The sequence below is a fragment of the Sinohyriopsis cumingii genome, chromosome 2 (assembly GCF_028554795.1).
Source record: "Sinohyriopsis cumingii isolate HCF-2022 chromosome 2, ASM2855479v2, whole genome shotgun sequence".
In the NCBI taxonomy this organism is placed as follows: domain Eukaryota; kingdom Metazoa; phylum Mollusca; class Bivalvia; order Unionida; family Unionidae; genus Sinohyriopsis; species Sinohyriopsis cumingii.
In genome coordinates this window covers 126,702,068-126,724,804 of record NC_142962.1, presented here as the reverse complement: position 1 = coordinate 126,724,804, position 22,737 = coordinate 126,702,068, and the positions used below count along the sequence as shown (strand labels likewise).

Genomic DNA, 22,737 nt, shown 5'->3' with positions numbered 1-22,737 from the left:
TTTATAGTTTGATAATGAAAGATCATTGTAGTGCATGTTACATCCCGGGAAACAGAATTATCTCCCGCCTTCAAAAGGTACACCCTACAGCAAAAGAAAAACTGGATAAGTTATATGACTGATGATATCTTTATTCACCCCGTGTCACTTAGAATACAATCAGTCATAAGAATACACAAAAATGAACAAATTAAAACATAATTACTCGGAGTAAAACCGAGAATATCAATCATCAAGCACAAAATATCGTTGTTAAAGAGGCTGAGTAAATGCTTCACATCCATTCTTTAAATACGAATGGTCACTTTGTTATTCTTCACCTTAAATATGTACAGGGAGTTAAAGGATAAAAGACACAAGCTGATATAACTACCCTCAAAGAATTATAAATCGCTGGTCATCATTCCCAAAGTACTGGCAAAAACAAGATCAGACAGTATTTCGAAGTAAATTCAAACATACATAACGAATTTATTAATAGCATGACACCAAAACTTTTCACGGTCTAGTGTAAGAAAACTACAGCCAACTGTGACATCATTAGAATATTGGCAACAATTTAGCGTGACTCAGAAAACTCTGAAAATCTTCTAGTTACTTCTCATATTATCTCCAGCCATCAAACAATATCTTCTGAAATCTAAGGTGATGGATTTTGAATTATTGTCTTATAATGTACAGACTTTATATTTAACAGTACATTCCAATCATTTTACGACGAATTGAAGTATGAACGGATCTATAAATCCATTAAAATTTTTAAACAGGTAGCGTATAGTGATAAGAATAACAAAATATTGTTTTATTTGTATTGTTGGAATTTTATAAGTGAAAATGCGAAATAGGCTGCAGCATGCAATCGAGAAAGTTGCCAAAAATAATCTATTTTTATCAACGTATTTTTTGGGTAAAACACCAAGTAAACGTAACACAACATATGTTCGTGAACAGTTAGACATTTCTTGCACGTGTTTCAAACAAAAACTATGGTCCCTTTAATACACCTATTTGGTAACACTTGATTTTACAACCATGCAATGCGCATGGTAATGCGATAACTTGAGATAACTATTGGCTGCAACACAATTAAAACAATACGTATTACATTCAGTATCAATAAATATGAACAGATAACTTGCAAGTTTGTTTAGACTATTATCTCTTTCTGTCTATTATGTTGTATTAAGTCACAAAAATACATGAATATCTAGATGATTCTGGTTCTTAAACAGCTTCAGATCCCACGATTTTTGAATGACCAATGTCTTCTTTTGTTTGGGAAGCAGGGGAACTTTCGTCTACAACTGTACAACAATATTATTTTTGTTAGGAATTATATAGGAATCCTTATTTTTATAAAATGCTCTGAATTTAACTTGTTTGCAATGACGTTTGTCTAATTTCGAAAGACTTAGAAGAAGCATATTATCTAAAACAGGACAAGATCAAACATTGTCTAAAAACACAAAGCCAAAAGTCCATGTTGTTAAAACATCGAATAGCTCATTTATAAATATAATGTATAGTCAAAGCGATAATATTCCACCCTGGCGTGTGCCTTTCAGCAAAGGAAATCTATTATAAATTCTTCTTGAAAGAATAAATCTACTGTTCATGTTTGAGTTTAGATTGGGAGACATTACATATTATGCAAATGATACCGATCTGAAACTATTTATAAGAAAAAGGAGTCATTTCAAACCTTTTTCAATATTGGTGCGTACAATTTTCTTTGGTTTTCATTAACACAACCAACTAGTTTGAAGAGCAATAGGGAAGTCATATTGCAGCCGAAACCCTTCTGAAACCGCCTTAGGGAGGATAAATTGAAACCCTTTTACTTGGTCGGGAATGTGCCCCAATGGCAACACTGATTTGTTAAATGAAGCGAAAACTGGTCTGGTTGTAATACTAATATGGTTAAGGTGTTTATACATTATGTTGTCAAACCATCTGGAGTTTCCAGAATGTACATCTGACACCACAGATGCGGGTTTTTCAGGTACGATGGGATCAAACTCTCCTCTTATAGTGTTTTATTTGCATATCATTATAGATTCCGTAGCTTTTCTTTATAACATCTTCCCACTGAATTACATTACCTACAGGATACCAAAATATACTATCAATAACTTTTATTTCTTTGATTTTTCTACTTTTCTGCCAACGTTAATTGAAAGATTTCTTAAAATAGATTTTGGCCAACTTCAATGAATTCATTACGAACTACTACGGAAACCACACCTCATTCCATATCCATTTATACAGGAAGACAGACAAAAGTGAATAAAACTTTAGAGCAAACAGGTCCAGCGTATGAGGTGTCCTTCGGTTAAAAAGAAAATATTTCCGGTTCAAAGCGAAAGGGAATAACCTAAGTTTTCTTTTTAAAGACAATGGCGTGAAAGAAAAATGCAAAATTCAAGTAACTATGGCCCAGAGGGTCCTTAGTACCTTCCAGTCCGTGATAGAAGAAAACACATTCCTTACTGTATCATTATTAAACTTAGTGTGTTGCTATTTATTTGAATATATGAGATGGGAAGGTCACATCACCAGGATGTCATACGAGCGACTATCTAAGAAAATGTCCGGCGAGCTGAAGGAGGAAAGAATGTATCTGTTACAGAAATGTTTTTGGACATGAAAAAGGAATTCACTTGGAAATTTCATCAAAGAGAAATGTTGTGTGATTCAGTCTCAATTAACTTTTGTGTCAGTACAGTTTTACCACAATTAGTTAATGTACAAAGAAATCATCAAGGTATGAGGTTATTTCAAATTTGGATACACAATCCTAACACACGAAATGTTGCTTTTTTAAATGTTTGCATCTGAAACGAAAAAGGTATGCATGTTGTGAGTATCTACACTTTATTTTCTGTTACCTTTTTCAATGTCATGTAATTCAAGTCCCATGCAATGCTTAGCAGTAAAAATATTATAAACACTTGTGTTACTATTTCCTGTGTGCTTTCAGTATCATCAAAGAAATGTTTTGAGGTGTCGGCAAGGCTTCTGTATCAACTAGAAATCGTGATAATAAACAATCTTTGGTAGACCTTCTATAGTCACTGAGATTTTATTTATATTGCTGAGTGGTAAGACTTTTCAGGATTATATTCTTCATCGAAGTTATAATTACACAGGATATAAATGTTTATCAGGTCTTATTCTTGGCTTGCACTTTCTATAACTTTATGTTATGTTAAGCTGCAATGTCAAGAAAGAGCGCACCGTGATCAATGATATGTTAGTAACTGTGTCTCAAGTGGTACACCGTGGGATGAACCACTTCTTTGCCAGTGTTTTTTTTTGTTGCATCATTCCATCTTCAAAATACCTTACTCAATCCTCTTAATTCTAACTGAATCTGGTAACAAGAAATATTTTTTTATTATGCCACGAGTATATTATGGCCATTCAACTTTGAAAGATATTCAGTTTTGTTGAATCTGGTGATGTCTTTCACAATCTTTCAACTTAAACTGATTTTCGTTGCATCACCCTTTTACCTTCGTATAAAAAACTGATATGATCAAGATGTTTGAGAATATCTTTGAAAATGTAAACTTTGTTCAGGTTTAATGTCATTCTCGGTTATGTAACACATTGATTAGTTGGACTGGGCTACTTAACTATTTGCTGTATTTTTCATTACTTGTAAGGAGTTATGTACTTACCATGCATTACCAATTGTTATTTATTTAAATCGCGTCGCCTTCCACAAGCATGAATAACACAGATGCATTCTGGATGATTGTGCTTTTTTTGCACACGTTACATTTGGCATGATTACCAACACAAACAGCGCTAAATAGGAGATTGCGAAGAGCACAAGGTTCAAAGTTCAAACGAAACAGGTAAGCAACATACAAATTAGCACTCACAAATGCAATGAAGATGTACTCGTATTTTACTTGACCGGTAGGAGGTTGGTAGAATACATTAAGTTTAGCTAGTCCTCGTGATTGGACCTTTGCTTTTTGCGTGAATAATGGCATCTGTGCGATTAGAAGCGTATAGAGCATCCAGGTTGTTTTCATTGAACTATGCAATGTATTTTTTCTAGTTTTAGAACGCCTAATTACTGTTCAGAAACACAGCATTAGGATACAATAATTTAGGAAAATAACTGGTTCCCGTTAAGGTTGGACAATTTACTAGTGGTCCTCCAATAAGTATTCCTGCTGAAGCTATTAACTCGAAAGAAGAGTACAGTAAAGGTTATCGCTTTCATTGATAAACATTTATTGTACTGCTGAACATTAAAACCGTTTTATACTGACTCCAGCTGTTATTAAAACCGTTTTATACTGATACCAGATGTTATTTTTGTTCATGGCAACATGGTCCCTACATCGGTTTTCAATCCAATTACTAAAACGCTGGTCTCTTCTGGGTTATTTGCACGTGTCTTTTTTCATATTGATTTAAATTTTAATGAGTTAGAAACTCATCTGTTTCTAACATAAGGTTTCATGGGTGTGCTAAAATGTTTACGTGGTAATGATGTTTCTAATCGAAAAGATGCATATTTGATGGCGTAGTTGATGCGATTACTGTGTCTTCTTTCTATAAAATTCGAGAACAGTTTAAGTGTTCCATTGGTTGCATCATCACTTATGTGATTTGCATTGCTTTTTCAAACTTTTTTGTTCAAAATCTCATAGATTAGTTTGCCTAATTAAATATAGTTTACATTGTTCAAAGCTCTGGCCTTTATATGTAGTTTGAATTTACTTTAGGTTACTGAGTGTCAACTTTTAATTGCTTAAGTAAATTTCATGCATTACCTTGCTGGAACATTATCCACATAGGAGATACCTTAAAACATTTTGAAACCATTTTTACACTTATTGCTGATTTTCTGGATATACTAATTTTCTTTCCTTTCATTAAGTGATCAAGATAAATTCGGATGCATTGTGTATTTGAACTCCTTTATTTTCGAATGAGATGTTTTTCCCGATCACTCATATTTTATAATTCGTTATCGTATATTTTACAAAGTAAACAAAAGCAAACAAGACATGAAATTTTTCATGCTTTTTTATACTTGTATCTCTGTACCGTTCATAATTATTTTGAAAAAGACGCTTCATTCTAATAACATAAATGTAAATATTGCAATATACCAGAAAAGACTGAACGATATTTTGGTCTGTTTTCATTCAGCTTTCTTCAGTAGAAGTTGGGTCTAATGAGCTATGACGAATGTTAGTGTATCTCTTAATTATTTGTTAAAAGACAATCTATTTTTATTGTTTCATTTTTAGTTAAATACTTATATATTTCATTCTTTAATGTTTAGCTAAACCTGTCCACTACTGATGCTTTTCTTTTATATGAGTATGTTGCAAAGTGTTCTTATGTTTTTCTTTTTAACGAATCCAAAATTTCATATTTGTACAACTCTTTCTTCATCCATTTGTGCCTTCTATGCTTTCTTTCTTCGAAGGTTTATTATTTAAAAACATTGAGTATTTCATCTCACTTCTTCAGTCCCAGAGTATTTTCAAGAAGAAATCGCTATTAGAATGAATATATTATTGCATTTTCTTTCGCTTTCAGGTCCACGCTGTGTGTTTTAAACTCTTCATCCACGTGACTCAACATTTTGAAGGGAAATCGTTCTCCGGCTTGCTTGTGTAATGTGTACGTAGATTGGTTAACTAGTCTTTCAGTTAAGTGCATTTGTCGTAAGTAACTGGACATTCTGGATAATAGTAAAGAAATTACAGATACTGTTTTTGTCTATCTGCTCCTTCCAAATGAAATGTACTCGTCACATCATTAAACAAGCGTAAAAACATAGTAGCCGTTATGCTTGATAATTGTACTGAGTGCTTTTATCAAGACATCATGCAAGCCATCTACAACATGCACTGTTGTTTCCAGCAATTTCAAACGTTTATTTAATAATGATTAAAGATTCATGTACAATTGTATTAATCCTATGATTAATTCTAAAGCAGCAACAGCATATACAGAGTCACCATTTTGATTTAAATCTTTCTTCCACATATATTGTATAAGCAGAAGGAGTGGGTCAACCGACCTTAGCAGTGCCGATTTAAACCCTGTTGAGGCCCTTTGGCAGTCGAAATCTTGGGCCCCGCCCTCGCAAATTATCTCCTTGTACGTTTTATAAATATTATTTTGATCCGTTGTCGCGGGGCATCTAGACAGGTACCTACTCTGTCTATTTGGTAATCCGGCACTGGACCTAAGAGGCGCCAGATATGGGTGAAAAATGTTGCAAAAAATACATGGAACCATTGGAATGACCAAAGAACAGTAACATAAACCATGTGTGACTCATCATGATGTTTTTATGTGCTATAAAATATGAATATATTTTTTTATTCAGACTATAAACAACATATCAAGGGTAAGAAAATGACGCAAAGGCTATGTTTCAGTAACCAAACGCTGTAAGAAAAACTTGGATGTAGTTAATTATTATATTATTTTAAGATGCAAAAAGCAAAAATAGACTGTAGAGGCTGAGTTTTTGTCTGAGCCAGTTTAGTTGCCAATTTATTGTCAGCTATTATTGTTTGTGCCAGTTTATATCCATTCATGGGGTGCCTTCATGGGATACACTTCAATGAGGTTTTCTTATTTTTCCAATTTTTGCCTTCATGGGGTCCCTTGAATGAATACCCTTAAATAATAATTCAGTGAGGTCATTTTTACTTTTGAATTTTCCATATGTATTTCTGGCTATATCTTTCATATATTTCTAGCTGCATCTATCATGTATTTCTGGTTATATTTATATCTGGCTATTTTTGGTCTCTTTACCTCTACGGTCTATTTTTACCATAATGGGGTGGGGAGAAAGGTGTTTCACCTTTATGATCACATGGGCATACCCCCCCCCCCGATGAATTCTTACCTACAAAAAGAAATACTAGAGATTCAGAAGATTGTCCATTCATTTCCCGCAGGCCATGGTTCTACGGTCAACAGGATACGCATTGATTTATGAAAATGTTTTTCATACCCACCCCAGGCGAACTCGAGGTGGTGCAAAACCGCACCACCACCAGTTTCGACTGGTGTTGGATATGCGCAAATTGTCAGCTATTAGCACGTTTTCAGGTTAACTTTCGAAAACTAAGCATGCGGCCTCCACTAATAACTTCAGGGTTAAACCCGTAGTAGTATGCCGTTCCGGGGTTCGAACCCAAGAAGTATACCAGTAATGGTTTTGAAATCCAACGATATTACCTTTATACCACCGCGTCTTCGAAATATATGTTAAAACCTAACATCAATACTTGCTGCTGCTGATAAATCAAACACGTTTCAGATAATTTATAATTATCCCTTGCTGTAGAATGCTCAGTTGAAATAAAATACATAAAAGTGTATTTTACAAAACAAAATAAAGAATATATCTAAATTCGTATTACGTATATTATAAAGTGGGGAGAAGTAATCCGTATATGTAGTCCACAGGTAGAGTTAATCAAGCGAAACAGGTCTGTCATTGCAATACTCGATAATGTTTCTAAAAAGCCCGTGGGTGGTTTTCAAAGAGACTATAACAGTAAAAATAGTATTATTTATGAAAAATAAATAATATATCTAAATTTGTACTCGTATCTGTAGTCCATGGGTAGAGTTAGTCAAGCGAAACGGGTCTGCTATCACCATACTAGAGAATATTCTTGAATAGCCTGCGGAAAATAGGTAATATTATAGTTGTGAACAGACATATACATGTATTCAACCCCTTGATCATGTTGCGGAAAACCCTGCGTGTTATTAAACGCGCATAGGTGTATTTGGCGCAAACACGTGACCAGGATAATGTCTAAAATGTGAGTATAATTGAGATCATACAATTCATTGTCGTTGTGAAAAAAATACGTTACGTTACGTTACTGTGATATATTAAAACTGTGTATCTGCTGACTTAGTGATCTATAATTATATCGTTGTTGTAAAGATAATAATGAGTGATTCTGCCCTTACTATGGAAACTCCAAAGGCAAAATTAGCACGACAATGACTGGGTGCAATTAAGAGGTATCTTCAAGTTCATGATTCTGTCAAGCAACAGCTGCAAGAACGCCAGGATGCTCATGTGGAATTATTGAGGGTACAGGAGCATTATTTAAACCAGTCACAAAAGCCACTAAAGATATTCTTCCGTCATTGGAACAAACCTGTAAATCAACCGAAAAATTAGCAGAAGGAACTATAAAAACCAAAAGTATTCTCAAAGAGCTTCTAGCTGAAACAGTTGCTGCTCAACTACAATTAAGGAAAGAAATACAGTAAGCAATAGAGGGTATCGATCAAGCCCGTGCTGAGATCGGTGATGAAAGGGACCTTTTTGTTTAACCAGAATCTGTTAAAGAAAAACACATTCCCGACTTACCGAAGAAGGTTTCATGATACGTAAAAAAAGTGCCATAGTAGTTGCTGCAGCAGGATATCAAATTCGTCGTCTTTTGTGTTTCGAGAATCACAAGGAAATATATGCCTTTATTGGAAGAATTTCAGAAACGAGTGAGGGAAGCTGCTAAAAATTCATTACTTGGAGATATATCACCAAAGAGATCACACTTTTTGCCGTCTCGTGTAGAGGAAGAGGAACCACCTGAACCACCAGTACTAATTTCAGCAGCTGCTGAAGCTGTTGCAAAAGCAGCTGCACTTGGTAATGTTGAAAAAACTGGCGGTATGGCACTGAAAAAATCAGGAGGACAAGGATTCTCGACCTAAAAAGGGACACGATTTAAGATTACCAGGAACTCTGTTTGGTCAAGGTTTCATACTGCCGGGGCGCTTCGTTAAATCTTTCCATGTCCAATTTTGATTTACTTGATGCTGCTCGGCGATTAAACATAAAAAATTTCAGATGTGTATTCATGCTTGATTAATTACCGGAAGAAAAAAAACAAATCGAGTTGAAACCGGTAACATTAATCTTGAATGTTCTGGTCCAGGTACTCGTTGGGTTGCATACGCGGTTGATCCACGTGGAGTTGTTTATTTTGATTCGGATGATTGGCACCACCGAGAGAATTTGTACGGTATAGTAGCTTAGCCAGTGTTATTCTAATCTGGTATTCCACATTACCAACGCGGACAATACCGGATCCACCTACATGCGGTCCAGAAGTACTTGCTGTGCTTAATGGTGTGTCAAGGTCATCAGCTCCCCCTCATAAAGTCGTACATGAGTATACCACCCGTCGTTTCAAACAGGTTAATAATTTATGATGGTAGATATTTATGGAAGATCTGCTAAAGGCAAACCCCAGGGTGACATTGATTTATCGAAATATGCAACACGAGATGAATTTGCTGATCTTTTGCGTCTCGCCGATGTTGACACAAATGATGTTGGTTTTCAGGAAAAGCAAGGACGGTTAAAGACAAGCAATATCCCTTTGACAGATATTGTTCTGCGAACTCCATGAGCTATCAAAGATAACTTAGTGGTGGTTACTAAACCGGTAAAATTAAAGAATAGATGGATTCAGTTCTAACCATCATGGGAGAGATTACTGGACGTATTAGTCGAATTGGAGATAGAATGTATGGCGATCTCAACATGAGAAGAAACACAATTATCAATGTGAAAGAACCAAAATCAGACGATGACGTGGCAACCAAAAAAAAATTGGACAACAACAACACCACAATCATAACAGATCAGCAAATGCGTTGCTAAAGCCGGTGATACAATGACTGGCGAACTCAACATGAGCAGAAATAGAATTTATAATTTGAGAGAACTAGAATCAAACGATAACACTGCAACTAAGAAATACGCGTACAACAGCAGCATCCCGATGATGACCTTGTTAATGATATCAAATGATGGAATGACCACGTTCGGATCTCAATATATTAATCAGGTATCTTTGTTTGTGACTTTTCGTAAAAACATAAATAGAACCTTAGACAATTTCTTTGTAAATCCAACGATCATCAGCATTAAGCTCGCTGAAATTAATACACAACTTGTTGATCTAGTCAACGTTAAAACAACAATCGAAATTATTAACAATGAACTCACCAGGCGCAGTGATTATTTTGTCGTTGTTTAAGCGTCATGACAAATTCCACAAACAGAAAACCTACAAGCTGTCACACAAAAGTGAGAATAGCAAACGTGGAAAAACTGGCAAATAAAATAGACACCACGACCAGTTATGTAAATAAATTTTGAGACAAGAGAGATAAAAGAATTTTCAACATTATATTCCGCTGGAAATATTTAGATGTGAGTTACAAATCAATACAATTTAGAGCAGACAATATACAAAATTCAGCCATGTCAAAAAGACTTAACCAGAAAAAAACAAATTTGAGCATATCACACAATAAAAAGCTCTGCTACCGGGTTCACATAGAAGTCAGTCTATCAGTAATGTATCTTTTTATGTCATTTTCACATGGTCTGGCCACCATATTCCTGTGTTCCCTCCCCCCTCCCATGTTGTTCATATCAAATGAAAATATTCAAATTTAAGGGCACAAAAAAACACTACGATATATCACATATAGTTTATGTGACTGTTCGTTGGTCATTCCAAAGGTTCCATGTAATTTTTGCTTCATTTTTTTTTCACCCATGTCTGGCGCGCCACAGGTCGGTTGACCCTCTCCTGCTGCTGTATATCTGTCTTTGTTGGATCACTGAATACTGACCTTGTAAAATACGATCTTTACCAAAAAGAAATTTGTGTATATCTCACATCAATTTTATTCGTTTCGCTTAAAAGACTTGAAATACCACTACTTTTAGAGATTAGTTTCTTAATGAACACAATTATTATGTAGTCTGATGACCAACTATGAGAGACCACATGTTTTGTAAAACAATTTGTTGTTTGCGCATAGGGTGGTTTCTCAAGAGTCTTTTTGCATCTCTGAGGAACTTTCAGGAATTCATTCATCAACTCGTATTCAATAATAAAAATGACGGAGGGGGGTGTCCTCGGTGTATAATCAGGTTCATTTGTCTTTCTTTAGTACTCTCACAATCTGAATTTTCAATGTTGTTATAAATATCTCGAGCAAGATAGGGTATACCATAGTTAGATGAACATTTTTTCAGAAATTCTGTGAAACTAGGGAAAGACCTAAAAAGCAGAAATGAAGAAATAATAACGAGAATTCGAGATGTAAATAGCTATAAAACTCAACAGAGACATCGCTTGTGCTAAAATTTGCACTCAGAATTATAATAAAAATGCAAATGTATTATAATTTTTAATTCACACTTTTGCACTGACTTTACTGGTAATTGTTAACTGTAGCCAGTCTTGAAGAGAAACTTGGATGTTTGATTTTTCCTTTAACATGAATAAAATAACTAGAATGAATAAATTTTTCTAAAACATTTATAAAGTATTTTAGTTAACATAGCTATCTATCCATCCAGCCATGCATCCATATATGCGTGTGTTTATGGTTACTAATGTGTTTGAAAATGCTGATCATTATCAGTGCGAAATTCTTACAAATACATCTTATACAAGTAAAATTGCCGTGCGCTTTTCAAAATATGATTTTTGTTTGCAAACAATGACAACTCTGCAAAACCTCAGCTGGAAATTGCAAGTGACGAGCTGTAGATTCCCATACCTAAATATGTTCTGTTCAGAAATCTATAGCAAGACGTGAGCCTTTCGAACGAATTGAATGATGTATGAATGAAATCCACTACGACATTTTATATAATTCTAATAAATATATTACGGTGTTGTGTTTCACAAAGTAACAAATTTAGGAACAACAATTATATATTTTGTAATTAATGTAAACACGAATACCGCGTTTGGCCACATGAAATAGAGAAGGCGTTAAATCACTGATTGATTTAATTGTATTTATTCATATATTTAATAATATAAAATCAAATCAATTCACCTTATTTTCAATAATATAGGCCACCGGCCCATGGTACAAAATTCTATTTCTGATATACAGAACTGAAACGCCGCATTTTCTTTAATACGGGTGAGATATAAATTCTTGATTTACTTCTATACTTTTTTCTACTTATTTCCAAATAGTTTTCACATGATTTTACTGGGATACAGATAAAGAGCAAATGAGCTGCACAAGTAGTGTGATAAATTATACAGCGTCACTGCATCACTGCTAGCCATAAGTAAAACAATTTTTTAAACGCCTGGTTGTACATAGTATAAATTTCTTTTTAGATGGTATCCTCTAATAATGTCATATTCTGGGCAAATGCAAAAAATGAAATTCATCCTCCATTATAGAAATATTTCTTTTCATGCACAGTTCACAAAATCTGAATGCTATATCGATTTTTTCCTTCTTCCTGTTTCAATCATTAGTGTATTGCTTGCACACCTTCGTTGCGCTAAATGTTTTCTTAAATTAAAGATATATTGTATGAGAGGTATTTTTCACATTGTAGTAGGGATTGATACTGACTACAGTCATAACATTTTGAGGAATTAGTAATAGGCTCTGGCCAACTTTGAAATGCGATGTCTCTAATCCTTTGTGTGAACTCCGAAATAAATACCTTTTCATCGCCAACATCTTGTGTTCTCCACACATATCCAAAACCGTATTGATGGATCATATCTATAATCTTCGTAGCCCATGTGACTCTAACAACTTTGTCTAACTTTTTTCATCATAATGTATCAATCATATGACAATCGCACGATTTTAGTCCAATGTTTTATACATTTTACCGGGGCCCCGAGTGGCCGAGTGGTCTAAAGCGCTTGCCGTTCCGGATCACTGCCATCTCACCTCTGTCTGCGTGGGTTCGAGTCCAAGGCTCGGCTAGCGTAGTTACGTGGGAAAGTCTGCCAGTAGCTTCTCGTGGGTCGGTGGTTCTTCCCTGGGTTTTCCAGGGTTCTTCCTCCACCAATTATACTGGCCGCCATGTATAGCCTATCTTGTGCTGAAAAATGGCGTTAAACCCTAGAACAACAACAACAACAATTATACATTTTACCATCTAAGATGCGAAGGTAGGGAACCTACTGCGTTCTTCTATAGACCCTCAATTATTTGCAGTATTTGAAACAGAGAAGCATCTGTTACAAAATTGAAACTGCACTTCAACATCCTTCAAGCATTCGAATCCCCAAAATTCATATCAATAACATTATATTGGTTTGACCATTGAATCAAATATTTTAAACATATATCTGATATGAAATTGCACGAACTGATTTTGGAAATAAAATATTTGTGTAACATACGTTTGGCTTTTGCAGCTAAATTTTTTTTTAGCCATGGACAGTGTCAACTTCCGTGTAAAAAAATAATCCCATATATTCATGATACAGAACTACTTCTACTCGTTCTTCATTAAAGTACCGTATAATTAACAAGTAAATCATTCAGTGACTCATTTATATTTTATTTTTTTTAATTTTATGTTTCAATCGACTGAATTATATAACTTATAATTTCTCTTATTTCAGGAAAGCAATTTCCAGAATTTTAATTAGGCAGAAATATTTAATGTACTGCTAAGACCCTTGTCTTGCATAGTACTTGAATCGTCAAATACAGCTGGCATCGAACTCTGTTTTCGACCACATGATTTCTACCACTAATGAGGCGGAGCATAGCTCAAAGTAAAGGGTCAAAATAAATCCAGTGGGTCTTCGCAAAGTAACAATTATGCAGCGTAATACAAAATCATACACGAACACGGAAGCGGATATATCTATATGTGAAGTCGCTGCAGATATCAAAGGTTAGTACTACTACTACTACTACTAATAATAATATTATTATTATCATTATTATTATTATTATTAGTAGTAGTAGTAGTAGTAGTATTGCTATTTATATAGAAACAATAAAGAGATAAAATTCGAAGTGATTCGACAATATTACTTAAAATGTACATGAAGCTTTATTATGTCGATTGAATTTTAATGTCACATAATTTTTGCAATTGTTAGACTTTTGTGGAAGAATTTATAGCTACAGAATTATATTTTCATTCACTGCATCAAATATAGTTATTTATAAACGTATTTTAATGATTTATTTTGTGCTAGGACATGGCTATTCATGGAAATGAGATACACCGCATCCTGCTTAAATACCATTTGCTCAGGAGTCTATAAATATCAGAAAAAATAAAATATTTATTAATACTTAAAATGAATGGAACAGTGCTGAAGTCATTATTCTGCTGTACAAAACTGATAACACGAAACTTAATAACAATACACGACTCAGTTTCTCAAACTACTTTAAATTAGAATACATTTATTATAATTAGGTTGTTTGGACTCTATTATTAACTGAAAGACAGCAATGTAACAGAGTTTGTTTTCAGAGCACAACTAATTCACAGCATTGTTATGCAATAAATATGCCAAAATGTTATACATTCGTGACGCTAAAATATCCGAGTTTACGATATTTTTAGTTTTACGATTGACTTAATTATAAATGGAAGAAAAAACTAATGAGCAATGTTGTAGTAAATAATGTTGAGTAATCGATCTTCTTTCGATTTGTTCTTTGAGTACGAGCTCAAAATTACTTTAATACGTTTGCACAATGTAAGAATCTTTTAGGTTAAATAGTTTACGTCCCAATAAATGAGTCGCATTCTTTAAAGAGAGCGACGACGAGAATGATTGTGATGATAATGATGATGATTACAAAAGAATACAGCCGTCTAATATATTTGTAGCGTAATTTGTTTGTAGCAACTGTCTAGAGTACCCGCTCGAGTCTGCTGAATAATTGGAAACATTGCAAATATTGTTTGAACTCAATGATGGCTGATCTACGATCATTTACTCACAGAACTCCTGGAGGCCGAGTTGTCTAAACCGCTCATCTTTCTCGGTCAATGCTATCTCACCTCTGTCCGCGTGGGTTCGAGGCTTGAGTTCTACCAGTGTGGGTATGAGAAAGCTGCATGTATCTTCCCGTGGGTCGGTGATTCTTACCGGGGTTTTCCCAGGCTTTTTCTCCATCAGTTATACTGGCTGCCATATAATGCCTATCTTGCGCTGAGAACTGGAGTTAAAGCAAAAACAACATTTAACATACAAATCTTTTCGTTTTTATATTTGCTGCTGGGTAAAAAGTTTTTAAACTGAAACATATAATTGTTTTCCCTAATATGTAAGCATTTCTGTTTTCAGAATCGTCTACGAACACTTTCAAAATGGCTACAAATAGCATCCCGTGTGCATTGATTGGAGAGGGAAACCTTCTTCTGAAGTGTATCCATAGTCTGCTGGAGAACGGCTTTGTATTAAAAATGGTCTTTACAAACACGTCATACGTATCTCAGCTGTGTGAGGAGAAGCGGATACTCTGTCAGAATGCAAATGCCAATCTTGAAGATACTTTTCGAGACAACGCCGTAGACTACTTATTCAGCATCAACAACAAACGCATTCTTAAAAAGAATGAACTGAACCTTCCACGCATATTGTCTATCAACTATCATGATAGCCCACTTCCAGCTTATGCTGGTGTCCATGCGACAAGCTGGGCCATTCTACAAGGAGAACGAAAACACGGCATCAGCTGGCACGTGGTTGAGGCTGGAATCGATACTGGAGATATCCTAGAGTCTCAGGAGGTCACTATTGAAAATGAAGAGTCGGCTTTCTCGTTAAATATGAAATGCCAGGAAGCCGCCTTCAATGCCTTCTGTCGATTGATCGACGGTATAAAGCATGGTACATTGATTCGAAAGCAGCAAAAGCAGGATGGTAGGTCTTACTATGGAATGTACGCCTTGCCACCTAATCTAGGAGTTTTGAATTTCGACAATGACGCAGATGAAATATACAATATATCACGGGCGTTAGAGTTCGGCGTAAATCATGACAACGCTTTCGGAAGTCCCAAAATATTAGCATCCACTGGAGAATTCTTCCTCGTGACAAACGTCGACATTACTGCTAACTTTGTCAATGAAGCAGCCACACCAGGTCAGATAGTTGACATAGTCGATAATAAGCTTGTTGTAGCAACCAGGACAACACCTCTACTTGTATCCTTAGCCACACTCGATGGCGTACAAATACCTCAGAGCAGGCATAAAGAAATTGGTTTTTACACAGGCGGTCATGTTCCAAGCGTATATATCAGCATAACCCAACTTACGTCCATCCGGAAAATGGAAGGATTTTGGAGAACAAAACTGTCTTCTTATGAGCCAACCACCTTTTATCGACAACGAATGAACGCCGTGGCGAATATCATTGATGTTTCGACAGACATCCATATCCGAACAATCAATATGCCACTACCTTTTGTCGATTGTGTACCAACATGTGTGAACACAGAACTTTTTCTTCAAGCTTGCTTTGTGGCATTCATGGCCAGAGTTAGCTGTCTGCCTACCGTGGCAATAGGTCTACTTGCAGACAAGAGTGGGTTGGACGCTTCTGTGGAATCGATGTTTTCAGATATCACTCCTGGATTGTTCAATGTCGCTTTCGATGACAACATTACAGATGTTATATCTAAATGTCTCGAGGATCTGATAAAATACACAAATGCAAAGACGTTTGTAAAGGATGTGTTTTATCGATACCCAGAACTGCGTGGCCAGAAAAGAACACCACATCACAATTTAGTCATCGGAACAAAGTCTGAGACCACCTTCAAACAAAACGTTGGGAAGCATGTTCTGAATGATTGCACACTGCTGCTTCTTTTCTATCCTGACACGAGGGAAATGCGTTTGCTCTACAACGAAAGACCTGCACAAGATTTCACGCACGTTGTCGATGTGTTAAGTCACTTCCCTACGTTTCTGAGATCGATGAACATGGAAATCAATCCTATTCTAAAAGACATCGTGATGCTGTCTAAAGACGAACTGGACTATCTGTTCCCGTGTGTAGAGGTAGAAAAAGTTAAGACAAAAGAGTCCTTATCAATACTAATACAAAAACAATGTCAGCTTTCACCAAACAGCATTGCCTTGAAATCAATGCAACATGCGATTACCTATGAAGGAATGCAACAGGAAATCGCGTCTTTGTCCGCTAACATTTCTCGTCACCTTTTGAAAAGAGAGAAGGGAAAATCTGTTGTTGGACTTTACTTTCCAAATTCAATTCAGTACGTTCTGTCATTGCTGGCTACCATCGAAAGCAATGCTGCATTTTTACCCCTGCCATTAGACTACCCGCCCGATCGTCTGGCTTTCTCGATATGTGATGCTAACGTCTGTCAAATTTTGACTACAAGATTTGAAACACCCAACTTTCCGATGAAGAAAAAATCGATCAAAACGTGCTTCCAGCAAAACGTCGCTGGCGAAGAGGTATATTTCCTAGAGTTGCCGATTGAAAACGACGAAAAGAGAATAATTCCGACAAATGGAATTTGCGAATGTATGCAAAATAACGTGAAGAAAAGTGTCTTAAACGGGGTATTGCACAGTGCAGGCGAAACAAATATAAACTATGAACGTGAAAATCTTGATTCGCAAGTAGATATAAATAAAGCAGAGGAAGAGGAAGACTTTTGCTACGTGATGTATACATCAGGTTCCACTGGAAGGCCGAAAGGTGTAAAGGTGAAAGAGAGCAGCGTTATTAATCTTGCAAGAGCTCAAATTAAAGAATGGGACCTTGGACCAGAAGATGATATGGCTCAGTTTGCATCTATTGGATTTGATGCATCAATTTCAGAGATATTTACTACTTTTCTATCAGGCGGCACCCTTTCTGTTCTCAGTCCAGACGAACGCCTTGGAAAAGAATTTATCAACGCCATGAAAGCACTTAAGGTCACAATCATTACTCTTGCGCCTTCAGCTCTCAATATTTACGGACCGCTGGATCTTCCATCGCTCACAAAAGTAGTCTCCGCCGGTGAAGCATGCACGTTGAGCACTGCCAAGAAATGGACAAACAACACCAGCATCAGGTTTTTCAATGCATACGGTCCAACTGAGGGAACAGTCTGTTCTACATGCTACGAGTTTATTCCGGGAACACGGTACGAAGATGAAGATAGAGAATTACCTATAGGCAGAGCTATAGATGGAGTTTGTGTTTATCTTCTCGATGATTTCATGAAACCAGTACCGCCTGGGATTGTTGGAGAAATTTATATCGGAGGAAAAGGCCTTGCCGATGGTTACATCGGCAATGCCAGACATTTCAATAACCAGCGTTTCGTACCTAATCTTATCGATCCACGTATGTTACTGTACAAATCAGGTGACCACGCATTCATGGACCCAGATGGCACGATTACATACGCAGGTCGTCTAGATGATCAAATCAAGATAAGAGGACAAAGGGTGGACTTAAATGAAATAGAAAATGTTTTGATACAACATCCAAAAATTGAAATGGCAGTGGTAGTTGTCCACAAATGCTCATCTTCAACAGATCCCAAGATTGCATGTTTTGTTGCCCCAACATTCGTCTACACCTCGGAATTGAGAGAGTATCTATCGAAAGTCTTGCCAAAGTACATGATACCTAACTTTATAAGAAAATTCAAATTATCAGAATTCCCTTTGACAATCAATGGGAAAGTCGATAGGAAGCTGTTAGAAACAGACGAAAGTGTCCATGACCAAGAGCAGTTAACAAGAAGGAGCCACCTGAACGATGTTCAACTGTTTCTTGCACGACGGTGGTGTGAAGTTCTAAAATTGGATGAATCATTTGTGAACGGTCTTCATCCACAAAGCTCTTTCAGTGAACTGGGGGGAAATTCACTCCAGCTCATCTTGTTGTTGAGGACTCTTGAAAACACTTTGGGTTTGTCTCTTTCCTTTACTGATGTTGGCACAGCAGATACCATAGAAGAATTTGTCGAGGTTATCGAAAGGAAGAAAAATGTTCTTCATAAATCTAAACACGATTTCTCGGATAAACAAGAGCTTAGAGATCTTATATTGAGAGACTCAACTCTAGATGTCACTAACTTATCCAAAACAAAGAGACGAAAATTAATGCAGTTTAAACCCTTTTCCATGGTCGGGAACAAGTGTTCTTTAAAGAATCCCAGAAACATATTGATATCTGGTGTAACGGGATTCCTTGGAGCCTTTTTACTGGCTGAACTACTGGAACAAACAAGTGCCTACATTTACTGCATGGTGAGGGAGTCTACCGAGTCAAGGGGTCTTGGGAGAATCATAAAAAACATGAGGATGTACAATTTGTGGAAATCTGAGTATACATCGAGGATTACCATTGTTCTTTCAGACCTATCACAAGAACGAATGGGAGTCACACAAGACATTTATAATGCTTTGTATGACGTGATCGATGTCATATTCATGAATGCTGCAATGATGAACTTCAATAAGCCATATCAGGATCATCGAATAATAAATGTTGAAGGCGCCAAGGAATTCATCAAATTTGCAATGACAGGTGTCCAGAAATACATCTTCTTGACGTCCTCTCTCAGTGTATTCTTGTTTCCCAAGTCACAAGTGGGGATGAGTCCAAGCCACAGAATGTGTTATGAATCGGCGTGTCTTGATGATCCGATTTTAACTGAAGGAGGCTATGGACAGAGCAAATGGGCAAGTGAGCGACTTGTTTTGCAAGCCTTGGAACACTTGCCTGGAGGTGCTATTTTTCGTCCAGCAAGAATATCAGGAAGAACAACAGATGGTGTTGGACCTCGAAATGATCTTTTTGGTTGCACAATGCTTGGAATGAAGAGGCTTGGCTGTTACCCCAATTTAGAATTTCCGTTTGATTTAACACCAGTGGACTATGTTGCAAAAGCAATGGTGGAAATCTCACTGAGAATTTGCAATGAGAGTGGCCACCATGAGAAAATATATCATTTGTTCAACAAAGACACGATACCCTTTAACAAACTGTTTGATGATATGAAACTAAGGCCTCTTCTTTTGGACAAATGGAGAGAGGAGCTGAAGCATGCACCCGATGCCAACAAAGAACTAATCCCCCTGACACCATTCTTCTTCTCTGCATTCTGGGACAAAGCCTCACAATGGCCTGTGTTTGACACTAGCAACACGGATGCTCTGACCTCAGATAAAACAAAGGCACTTCTACATCCATCAGAGGAACTTTTGAAACTGTATAAAGCTTACTTCGGTGTGTAAGTAATGCTGAATCATTGAGACATCACTTTACTAGAAATCTGGTCTAAATAGCAAACTTGCTCTTTCTGTAGTACACTGATCAGTAACTTAAGTCGTGTTCTGATTCTAAGAACTATATTATAAGCAGATCAGAAGCAGATACATTAACACAGAGATATTATTAAATGTATTTAGAAAGGTCTATATCTTTAAACAGAATCACTGTCATGAAATGTAATAATATGTATAAATATCTTGTATGTATATAACTCTTCTAAAGCTAATACAGACAAGTTTTCTTCTTTTTGACAATTGTGACTAATCTCTCCTGTAAAACTGATAGTTTATTTAATTTTTATTTTTGTAATTGATGGGACTGGATAGTACTGGGGCTGTTTTATTTGGGTATAATGTCAAGAATGATTTGCTATTTGGCAACAAAGTTTTTGTCACTCATAGAAAATACTTTATTTATGGTACATAAATAATGTTGTAAATTTGTGTCTCCTGTAAATAATTCAGTGCTTTTGCATTGCTTTTGATGTCAAACATTTAAATATTTTTATACTACTTGTATGTACCAACACTTTTCTCTTTAGGGCTCATTCTAACTTGTTAATTTGATTGTTTATTACAACTGAAGTTATTATGTTATGCAATGAAAGATTTACTGAAAGAAATGATGATCATAGTCTTGCTGACGACATTATGTTGACAGTGACAATAGAATATTGCCAATATTAAGATGACATTATGTTGACAATGACAACAGAATATTGCCAATATTATAATGAAAAGGTATTAAACAGTTACTAATAGCTCTGGATATAAATAAATTTCACTTTGGCATTAGATTTGTCAAACAAGTTCTGTTTTCTTCAATAAAAAAAAAAGAATGAGATTCTCCCTACAGCTAGTTTCATGTCTGATCATATATTTCATGCATAAGTCCAAAAAGCCTGGATGCATGTTATGTATTGCACGATAGGCTCTGTAATGTTTCATTATTAGTATTAACAGCTTTGACAAGATCAGTCATGGTACCTATATAGTTTTTAGACTGAATTAATATCCAAACATTGTTGATAGATGTTTCAAAGAATTATTTTGGGATAATTTTTCAATTTTATAATGGTAAATATTACTACTGATTAGAAAACAAAAACAAAACCCTAAAGAACCACAGCAACAATAAATAAAAAATGACAAAGTGTTACCATGTGCTGCAATGTCCCATTTTGACCTGAAATGTAACAAAACGTAACTAAAAGAATGTCAATAATGTGTGTATCATTCCAAGAGGATGTACAAGTTTTGTATTACTAATACTAAATGAGAGGCAATATTTCTCTCTCATTTAGAGCTGAGAATATGCATTTTTTGTTTTTTGTCTAAAGCCGAGTCCAACATGCCTAAATGTCTATTACATGATCACAGGTAGTGCATAATGCTTTCAGCTATCTCCCTTAAAAGGTTAAATTAATCCTTAGATGAGGGGCCCTGAGTGGCCGAGTGGTCTAAAGCGCTCTCCGTTACGGATCACTGCCATCTCACCTCTGTCTGCGTAGGATCGAGTCTCGGATTCGGCCAATGTGGGTATGTGAGAAAGCTTGCCAGTAGCTTCTCGAGGGTCGGTGGTTCTTTCCTGTGATTTTCCGGGTTCTTCCTCCAGCATTAATACTGGCCACCATGTATAGCCTATCGTGTGCTGAAAAATGGCATTAAACCCTAGAACAACAACAACAACAACAACAACTTCCTTAGATGAGTCGGTTTAGCAGATGCCATATATACTTTCAGCAGTGCACCATTTACTTGCACTCTTATTAACTTAATTCTCCAGTAGATCATCATAAACATTAGCAAACGTGGAGCTCAAAAAATTGTATTTTATTAAAATTATGTTTCTGATTAAAACATTCCTTTTCATATCATTGTATATGCTTCTGAGATTTCTTGATGATTTTAAAAGAAATTCAAACAAACAAGTTCATGGAGTTTTCAAGGAAAAATAGCCCTAGTAGCAAATTCAAGGAGTTTTCAAGGTCTGTGTGAAACCTGTGGTTATATAAATGGCCTGGTCTCTTGAGGGTGAGAAAATAGCAAAAAAATATACTATTTTGGGCCTGGGCAAGGTATCTTCTAAGAAGTACACCCTCAACCAAACCACAGTTTTCCGAAGAACATTTTTATAAAGCAAGAAGACTGTAGATCAGTAACTAACCAAATAACCTTACAAGAAATCTGATTTTATTTAAGAAGTAAAATAACAATGCTGGGCCATGTTTTCATCTTCATTTATTGGCACAATGTCTTGCTCTTCAAAGTCAAGCGGTACAATGACAGAATATCACTGTAAGCTGTAGCAATTTAATTCGTAAGATTCTCCATTTGTTAGCAGTGTCCATGAATACAGAAATACTTTTCACAAAAATCCTTATGTTGGTATCCATGGAAACAATCCACAAAGTAATTTACCGTCCCACTTTGCCTAGCCTGCTGTCAGTTTTTGGATTTGCAGTGACATTCTGCACACCAACTATAGCTTGATTAATTGTAGTTTGTAATTCTCTCAAGTCATGAAGATGTATTAACCGTAGCACTTTTGCAGCCTCATTGATTATATAGTCTGTAATGGAAAAATATGACATTCATCAGAGTTCAAGAGT

The 22,737-nt window shown here is 35.9% G+C and overlaps 2 protein-coding genes across 3 annotated transcripts in view; one reads left to right on the top strand and one right to left on the bottom strand.

Moving 5' to 3' along the window:
- The window catches only part of LOC149805776 (uncharacterized), a 35,817-nt gene extending 13,815 nt beyond the window's left edge, over window positions 1-22,002 (top strand). Inside the window, exons 2-5 of one of the 2 annotated variants that reach the window (XM_089950461.1) lie at window positions 5,575-5,658; window positions 11,927-11,997; window positions 13,461-13,738; window positions 15,156-22,002. In XM_089950461.1, the coding sequence (XP_089806587.1) occupies window positions 13,663-13,738; window positions 15,156-20,089 (5,010 nt within the window). In that variant the 5' untranslated portion in view covers window positions 5,575-5,658; window positions 11,927-11,997; window positions 13,461-13,662 and the 3' untranslated portion in view covers window positions 20,090-22,002. The remainder of the gene's footprint in view (window positions 1-5,574; window positions 5,659-11,926; window positions 11,998-13,460; window positions 13,739-15,155) is intronic. The other variant, XM_089950462.1, reaches the window with a different exon arrangement.
- Window positions 22,003-22,349: 347 nt separating this feature from the next.
- Window positions 22,350-22,737, bottom strand: part of LOC149805775 (tRNA-splicing ligase complex subunit RTRAF-like) — a 52,267-nt gene continuing 51,879 nt past the window's right edge. Inside the window, exon 8 of the mRNA XM_089950463.1 lies at window positions 22,350-22,697. Within this exon, the coding sequence (XP_089806589.1) occupies window positions 22,543-22,697 (155 nt within the window). The 3' untranslated portion in view covers window positions 22,350-22,542. The remainder of the gene's footprint in view (window positions 22,698-22,737) is intronic.